Source organism: Pygocentrus nattereri, chromosome 10, assembly GCF_015220715.1.
Source record: "Pygocentrus nattereri isolate fPygNat1 chromosome 10, fPygNat1.pri, whole genome shotgun sequence".
NCBI lineage: Eukaryota > Metazoa > Chordata > Actinopteri > Characiformes > Serrasalmidae > Pygocentrus > Pygocentrus nattereri.
In genome coordinates, this window is record NC_051220.1 from 41,298,150 (window position 1) to 41,307,457 (window position 9,308).

The 9,308-nt window shown below is 40.7% G+C and overlaps 1 protein-coding gene across 1 annotated transcript; it reads left to right on the forward strand.

The window, feature by feature from the left end:
• The first annotated feature begins 979 nt into the window (after positions 1 to 979).
• Positions 980 to 8,760, forward strand: sdsl (serine dehydratase-like). Its single transcript, XM_017685638.2, has 7 exons — positions 980 to 1,240; positions 2,256 to 2,295; positions 2,636 to 2,775; positions 3,587 to 3,675; positions 3,909 to 4,136; positions 5,190 to 5,314; positions 8,387 to 8,760. Exons 1-7 carry the CDS (start codon positions 1,088 to 1,090, stop codon positions 8,608 to 8,610), a joined length of 999 nt encoding a protein of 332 aa, XP_017541127.1. The 5' UTR covers positions 980 to 1,087; the 3' UTR covers positions 8,611 to 8,760.
• The last annotated feature ends 548 nt before the right edge of the window (positions 8,761 to 9,308 follow it).

The following is a 9,308-nucleotide window of genomic DNA, read 5'->3' on the forward strand; positions in this document are numbered from 1 at the left end:
AGCTAAAATACTTTGAAATTACTATTTAAAAGTGAAATAAGAATTTACATAGAATATTAAAATATGTTTATCCTCTGTTTGGATGGGGGTGAGGTTAGGAAAGCATTCCAGGCCACGCTTTTACAGAGCCGTGCTCTATTTTTACTTTGTGAAAATGAAATATTTAACGCAAACACTTTAACAGCAACATTATCCTGTCCTTAATGTGCATTACATCAACATTCAAATAAGCCACTTGAAGCTTAATACCATACAAAAAGGTTCATTGTGTCCAGAGAAGAGTTGCAGCCAGAGAAGTATTAAAAATGAGTCATTAACAAGAAAATAGTCAGTTATGTGTATTGAGTGATTTTTAATCTATTATTATTATTATTATTATTACTACTACTAAATAAGGCATAACATTTTCTTTTACCATTAGGGGAAGCACATTTGAGGGGAACTTCACCAATTTTTCAAAATTGAGATCTAAACACAGTCATTAGGAGTGGCTTTGGTGTGAAATGGTTCAGATGTCTTTACAGTGGTGGTGATAGGAACCAGGCGTCACCATGACTACAACACAGATATAGACATTTTATATATTATCCAGAACCACCAGAGAACCTATGTGAGTCTTCGGAGCTTCATGTGGAACGTTGATGATGGAAAATAGCGAGAAATCTAAAAAAACAAGTTGTCTTTGGAGACTATTTAGCCTCGCAGCACCCTGCATGTATCACTCCACCATGAATAGATTTTATAAATGTTTTTTTTCACCAAAACCGCCAGAAATATCATAAAACAGTGTCTCAGACATCAGGCGGCGAATTCATAACCACTCCGAGTGACCATTTAACTGTGCAGAAATGTAGAAAAACTCAATGGCATTCCCCTTTAACACCAATCTTGTCTTGCATAAGCAGTTTGCTGTGCTACTCAGAGCTTGTTTGGGGGCAGTCTTGCTTTATCCAGGCTAAACTTGTTTGCCAGTGAACACTGACTCGGCAACCTGCCACTGGCAGAGGCCCAAACCTTTAGACCTGGGGCTAAAGGGCATTTCTCCGTCTTCCCTTCTTCATTCTCCGCTGCAGGAGTTTCCGTAGCCATGCCGGGCATTCAGGGATTTCACATCAACTCTCCTCTGGTTGAAAGCACCGCCATGGCCAAGCGGCTCGGCACCACCGTATACCTGAAGATGGAGAGCTCACAGCCGGCAGGGTCGTTCAAAATCCGTGGAATCGGACACCTGGTTTGTAAGGTGAGGGGGAACGCTCGGTCCTGCAGATGGACAGAGGCCTTCCAGATGACCTAGCTTAGTGATGGTACCTCAACTGTTTATCTGTTTGCGCTGGTTTAATCTAGAACTGGGTTCTGTGTTTCCTGCTTTTATGGTCCGAAGATCTGGAGCTGTTTAGCTGCTCAGACCCATCTTCAGATCTTATTCATTCACGTCAGTTTTCAGTCAGATTTTGCTTTAGTGAAATATTTTTCCAGTTATGCTTCTTCTGTCTGCACATACATTGTGTGAAGCACCTTGAGCTGCACCTCTGTGTTAGAAGAGAAGCTTAAAATGTCTGTATAACTCAGTGTGTGAGGTGTAATCAGAGAGATTCAGAGTGGGTTTGGTGTGACATGGTTCAGACGTCTTTACAGTGGTGGTGATGGGAACCAGGGGTTGCCATGACTACAACACGGATATAGATATTTTATTTACTATCCAGAACCACCAGAGAACCCACAGAAGTCTTCTGAGTTTTTATGGAACGTTGATGATGGTAAAATAATCGTAAATTTGAAAATAATCAGTTTTCTTTAGGGACTGTTTTGACCCAAAACACCCTGCATGTATCCCTCCACCATGAATGGACTGAAATAAATGGATTAAAATACATTTAAAGTAAAAATGATGTCATAAAACTGGCATAAAACGGCGTCTCAGTCATCAGGCAGTGAATTCATAACCATCTCATGTAGGAACTTTCTGTGAGGTGCTTTTAGAGGTGGACGTCTGGTTCCTATCACCACCACTGTGAGCAGTTCTGATGTGGTAAGTTGATCTAGAACCGAGCGTTCCACACCGAACCGCTCTGAATGACTGATTACATCTCAACCATGTGATAATGTCGAATTTTTGAAATATGAGTGGAATTCCCCTTTAAATGTCTTGCTGTGTGTGTGTGTGTGTGTGTGTGTGTGTGTGTGTGTGTGTGTGTGTGAACAGTGCCCCCTAGTGCCTGGCACTGTTACTGCACTAAACACATTCTGTCTTTAAGCTTGCAGGTTCAAACTCACATGGAGTGGTCTGCGCTTCAGGTGGGCAAAATTATGAAGGCGTTAAAGTTTCTTTATAATTCTTGTCATTTTGATCTCTGGTGGCTTTTAGACTTCAGTCTAGATCTTACTTGCTTTGCTAGTGCAGATTCTCTATTATCAGCAGCCATTCTGTGTCCGTTCTGCTGAAAAATCAAAGAAAGCATGAAAGGTTTCATTCCTGCTGGTGTCCAATTGTCATTAATGGTGTTTTGTGTTTTCCTGATGGGTTGATATCACAGTGTAAAGGACTCTAATGGTTTAACGGGTGTCTGGTGTGTTTGATGGTTTCCTTTTTTCGGCAGGGCAGAAAGTGTCCTCACACTCTGATTGTCCAATACAGGTGGAAATGCAGGTTTGGCTGCAGCCTATGCAGCGCGTAAGCTCAACATCCCGGCCACCATCATTCTGCCATCGCCCTCACTGCAGCTGGTGACGGAGAAGCTGCAGGACCAGGGGGCCACAGTGAAATGTGTGGGGAAGGTCAGAGGGACAGCTGGTCATTTATTCTATTTCATTTTATTTTACAGGCACAGCAGCGCTGAAAAAATGGAATCACTTCTTATTTCAATTATTAATTATTTTATTCAGATATCTGGAAATCTGGAGAGGCCATGAGCTGTTAGTATAATTTCCCGGGTTGTCATGATGAGATCTTGAGATCACAAGTTAATTATCTTGTGATCTCAAGAACTCAACATTAACTTGTGATGTCAAAATCTCATCATTAACACATGATTTCAAGATAACAACTTTGTGATCTTGATCACAGGATAATAACTTGTGATCTCAAAATAGCCACTTTGAGATCACAAGATAATTAACTCATGATCTCAATATAACAACTTTGAGAGAACTGGTTCATGATTTTGTGATCTCAAGACAACAATTTTGTGATATTGAGATCACGGGATAATAACTCGTGATCTCAAGATAGCAACTTTGAGATCACAAGACAATTAACTTGTGACCTCAAGATAGCAACTTTGTGATTTTGAGATCGCAAAATAATTAACTCATGATCTCAGGATAATTAACTTGTGATCTCAGGGTAATTAACTTGTGATCTCAAGACAACAACTTTGTGATCTTAAGATCACAAGATAACTAACTTGTAATTACCAGATAACAACTTTTGTTATCTTGAGAACACAAGATAGTTAAGTCGTAATATCAGTATAAAAATCCAGAAAATCATAGCCACAGCTCCTTCCCTCTCCGGACGTCCGTATATTTATGGAGTATATTGGGATATTATGAAGTAGACCCCTGTGGTCGTGTGTGTTTTGAGCAGGTGTGGGATGATGCGAACGCTGAGGCTCTGCGTCTGGCTGAAAGCGAGAACCTCGTCTACATTCCTCCGTTTGATCATCCTCTGTTGTGGTGAATCATTTTCTTCAGATGAATCAGAATCACTTGCATGTACTGTAATATTTACATAAATGAACACTAAAGAATACAAAGAGTAAACAAATTAATACAAATAAACACCACATGGTTTCATAACGTATATATAATGACACCGAATCATTTCCTAAAGAATCGTCTCACACTGAATCATTTCCTAAAGAATCGACTCACACTGAATCACTGTAGAGACTCCTGACTGTTTGCAGGGAGGGTCACTCCAGTGTCGTCCATGAGCTGAAGGCCTCTTTGCCGTGCAGACCGGGGGCTGTGGTTCTGTCTGTGGGCGGCGGGGGGCTGTTCTGTGGGGTGATGCATGGGCTGGATGAGGTGGGCTGGGGCAGTGTGCCTGTGCTCTGTATGGAGACTTTTGGGGCAGACTGCCTCAACGCTGCCATTAAAGCTGGACATTTAGTCACTCTACCAGATATTACCAGGTAATAACTCCATATAAGTACAACACCATTAACAATGTACATCATATAAAGCAGTTTTTCAATGTACACAATAAAAAACAACTGTAGTAGATATTACTGCTTCACATCTTTCAGCCAGTTATGAAACTAAATGACTGTCTAAGCTGGTATGAAGTCTAAAATGACTGAGAAAGCTGTAGAACATCAGACATTAAACTTCTAATAAAATTAATACCTAGAATGAAGTTCTAATAAAAAACATCTACAATGAAGTTATAATAAAATTAATGTCCAGAATAAAGTTCTAATAAAATACACATCTAGATTGAAATTTTAAGATAATATCCAGAGTGATCCAATTTTTATTTGAATTTAAACTTATTAATAATTTTAATTACTATGCAGAGTGACGTTTTAATAAAGTTAACATTCCGAGTAAAGTTCTACTAAAATGAACATCCAGAATGAAGTAATAATTATATTTCAACTTCATCCAATTAATTTCTGGAATGAAGTTCTAATAAAAGTAACATCACAAATGAAGTTAATATTCAGAATATCCTGTGTTTCAAATGTGGTGATCAAATTGATCAAATCGATCATTGCAGTCTATTATTTATCACTGAATAACTTCTTATCACTTGCAAATGATTACAATATTTTATAATACAATTAATAGCCAGAATAAACTTATAATGAAATGAATATCTAGAATGAAGTTCTAATAAATTAATATCCAGAATGGAGTTCTAATAAATTAATATCCAGATGTCCAGATAAATATTGAGAATGAAATTCTAATAAAATTCAAATCCAGAATACCTTTTGATGTGCAGTTTATACTAATTAAAACTATATTCATTCATATATATATATATATATATATGTGTGTGTGTGTGTGTGTGTGTGTGTGTATATATGTATATATATGTATATATATAATATGTAATATGTATATATATATAATATACACACACATATGAACATTAATATGACTCATCTGAGCGGCAGTGTGTGTAGACGGTCTCATTGCGCTGGACTGAATGGTGGTCTTTGTGCTGGTTTGTTTGTTAGTGAGGCGAAGTGTTTAGGAGCGAAGACGGCCTGCAGTGCAGCGTTTGAGTACAGCAAACGGTCCAACGTCATCTCAGAGCTCGTGACTGACCGGCAGGCTCTGGAGGCAGTGGAGCTGTTCCTGGGTAAATTATTACTTTTATATATAGATTTTAGAACAAATGAACTGTTTACTATAATAATACTTCACCAAAACTAACGCCTGGCTTTTCCCCTAAGCTACACATCCATACAGGTTTTCTGTGTTTCAGCTTATATGTAAGCATTTTATTATTACAGTGCAACTTTTTTTGTTTTTTTAACCTGTCATGTCTGGCCATTTTTGCAATCGGAATGGTAATCCGAATGCACTGATGTACCAAACAAATTTGTTTTCACAAGAAAAGCTCTATAGGTTACTAAAGCCTATTCTTGTTAAAGTTTGTATTTTATTTGTTTGGCCAGGCCTGACAGGCAATAAAAAAGAGGACAGGAAAGAAAGAGAAGAAGGGAGGAAAAAGGGAAAAAAAAAAGATAATAATAATAATAAATCATAATAATGATAATTAAATAAGTAAATAAATAAATAGAAAAAATATTAAAAATAAATAAATAAATTAAAAAAGAAAGAGAAAAAAACAAATAAAATAAGTAAATAAACAGACAACTAAATAAAAATAAAAATAAATAGATAAATAAGTAAGTAAATAAAAAAAAGAGAAGGGAAAAAAAACAATTATACAGATATACATACATATACATATTCACATATCTATACATATGCATATACATATATACACCCAGACATAATTCTACTATTTGCTGCTACATACATACACATGTTTATATCTATACATATGCCTCTATACATATACACCCACCCACCACACACAATTCTACTGTTTGCAGCAATGTGTATATGTGTGTATATGCGTTCACGTGTCATGTGTCATGGAATGTGCTCAGCAATGAGGGCAAGAAGCCGCAACCATGCCCCCGTGGTCCAGAGACAGATAGGGAAGGACCCGGGGGACCCGGACCATCCACAGCCCATTAGGAACTCAGGAGACCTGAGGCCACACGCTCCGACGGCCACCGCGTGCACACCCCAGAGGACGAAGAATGGAGGCCCCAGACAGAGCGCCCACAGACAAAGGGCAAGTGACCAGAGAGCCAGAGGCAATGAGCAGCCCACCCCCCCCGGCAGGCCAACATGCCCAGCAGGCCCCAGGCGCCCGAGACCGGCCGACCCCCGGCAGGACCCCCCCCATGCCAGAGAGGCCCAAACCACCCCCAGGACACAACCGCCAAGGGAGCAGGGCAGGGACCACGCCAAGATGTCCAGCCATGCACCCAGGGACCCGCAGGACACCCATACCCCGGGGGGGGGGCGGAGTCGGCAAGCAGCGGGGAGCGGTGGGGAGGGGTAACTCCTGCCCACCACCATGTACCACAGATGTCCAGGCTCAGCAAGTCATGGACTCAGGCCCAGCTGTCCACACACACATGCTCACATGCACCCACACACACCCACACCCACACTCACACACATCAGTCACCCACTCATGCACACACACGGAACATACATGGACTCACAGTGCAACATTTTTGAACAAGGGAAGTCACAGACCACCTTTAATTAACTGAATTTCCAGTCAGGAAGATTAGATATAAGATAATCTACTTGCATAAGGAAAAAGACAAAGTTTCCAAAAATTATAAAAGCTACAGAGAAAATGTGGCTCCTAACAATCACCTGGAAGACCTGGTCAACACCAAACCTGCCCCCATCAGATAAAGTTTACTTTAGTTTAATGCGTTCATTTGTAAATCGAACTCCTTCGTGAAATCCATTGTACGATCAAAAGTAGAGTTAAAACCTAAAGCTGCTGCAATAAAATCAATTCAAACATCTGACTAGAATCTCGACAGGTCAGTTTACTCTTTACTGGTTTGGAAGCTAAACCGACTTCACACACACTGAAGGCCGATTCGCCGGATGTGGAATCTGCTGCAGGACAAAGAGTCTGTTTTAAATTTTTACTGAATATGAAATCTGAAAGCAGTCAGAAGGTGTCTTGGGTAAAGTCGTCGTCAGAGCGGTTCAGGCTCTACTTTTTGGAGGTTTTAGTAGTAAGTAAAAGGACACAAGTATTAAAACTGCATTTTTTCTCCTGGAAGTACGTGTTACAGTGTAACGCTGCTTCTGCTCAAGCAGCAACGGGGATGAGCAGAGCACGTACAGCTCACGTGCACACTCAACCGCTTAAGTCTGAAGCAGAAACAGCCGCATCTCAGTTTCAGTGGTTGTTCAGCTGATGATGGACAGAGGAAAAATGAGTTTGTGCAGTTAAAGAAGGAATAAATGGAGGAAAAGACCCTCTGAGTCAGCGTTTCAGCTCTGCTGACTAACATTAATGTCCAGTCTGTGCTATAAAGTCGCTGCTTCAGCCGATTTCAGAGGAACCGTTTTCATTTTCCTCTCAAAAGCTGTCGGTATCTGAGAGTCGTTGTTTGTGTAAAACATCTACCGTGCCGCTACGGGCCATGATGACCCTGTGCGCCCCCTGCTAGTGTGTGTTTGTGTTTAGCTTATTGCCAACTAGTTTGTCAGCGAGCTGTTTCAGCATCTCCATCTGACGTGGCTAATCCGGCGTTTTGGGTGTAGTTATTTCCACCTGTCCGGTTTATCTCTCTGTAGACGTCAGCCGACGTTACTGTGCTCTGATAGCTGTGAATCATTTATATCCTTTATTTAGTTTGGACTCTCACATTGATGTATGTTTGGTTCTCCAACGGTTCTAGACACATCCTCCAATTTTAATCTTGGCAACTATGATGAAGATAAAGTGAGACTCCTTTCTGTGAAGAGCTGAAGTGATAGGAACGCCTGTATTTGTGAAGTTAGGAACTGTCCGCAAGGCAACAGCGGAACTTGTGTCGTCCAGCGTTTACACACTTCTGTATTTTATGAAAAGGGTCTCTCCTCGTCTGTGAACGCACAAACGTGTTTCCTCCACGCTGTTTACTGTTAACATCTGCTGGTGTGTGTTTATGAATCTGGTTCAGTGTGTCTTGTCCGCTACATGGTGGTGTCTGACCTGATTAAGGGCTCATTTGTAACATGTTAATTGTGTCAGATAACACTGTCTGACCTTTGCGACTCTGTTGTTGGTAGCCTTCATTCTGTGTGTGTGTGTGTGTGTGTGTGTGTGCAGATGAGGAGCGTGTGTTAGTGGAGCTGGCGTGCGGAGCTTCTCTGGCTGCGGTGTACAGCGGTGTTATCCAGCGGCTGCAGGACGAAGGCCGACTGCCCAAACCACTCGGCCTGCTGGTGGTCATCGTGTGCGGGGGCAGCGGCGTCAGCCTCGCTCAGCTACAGCACCTGAGGACGGTCTGCAAATCAGAAAACTACAACTCCCATGATCACGTGAACAGTTGAACGTATATTTTTTCCCTTAAATACGTGTTGGACGTCTGAGTTTTGCACTGAAGCTATGAGGCAAACATAGCTAACAGTAACAGACGTCACACACTGGCTCTGAATGACATGTTCTGCTGTAAAATTACAGTAAATTACTGGATACTAGTTGCATTGCTTTCACAGTCATTTACTAAACTGTATTAACAGTTAACAGTTAAATAACGACCGAAAACCGAATTACGGTTTTCTTAACCTCTTGGTTCCAAACCGCACTTGGTCATGTTCTTCATAACGTTCATATTCCATAAGCTCCATTCAGAAGCTGGGCGTCGTGTGAGGCTGTAGCTCTTCTCTCCAGTCTAATAGACGGTGACGTCATTTTAAACCCTTATAATAAAAGAAGCTGAACTCAGTTTGTTTTTCTACTGAAAGTCGACCCGTTTTTCCCCAAATCTGGGCTCTAAACTATAAACAGACGGCGTCTCTTCAGTGATCTGCTCTGGAAACATCACTTTTAGAGAACAACACAAAGAGTGTTGGAGATTCATAAAACACACGTTCTGTTCATTTGAGGGAGCTTGTAAAAAAATTAATAAATAAATAAAATTTTAAAATGATTTATTTCATGCAGTTACTGAATAATTTGCCTTTCGGTTTGGTCATGAAAATTCAGATGGACAAACCAAAACACACCCTGGAGGATGGACAGGAGTAGG

Excerpts from the sequence above, each read along its gene's own strand:
- sdsl (XM_017685638.2), top strand. The coding sequence starts at position 1,088 with ATGCCGGGCATTCAGGGATTTCACATCAACTCTCCTCTGGTTGAAAGC. Across the intron at positions 1,241-2,255 it reads TCGGACACCTGGTTTGTAAG|CTTGCAGGTTCAAACTCACA; the intron begins GTGAGGGGGAAC and ends TCTGTCTTTAAG. Across the intron at positions 5,315-8,386 it reads GGCAGTGGAGCTGTTCCTGG|ATGAGGAGCGTGTGTTAGTG; the intron begins GTAAATTATTAC and ends GTGTGTGTGCAG.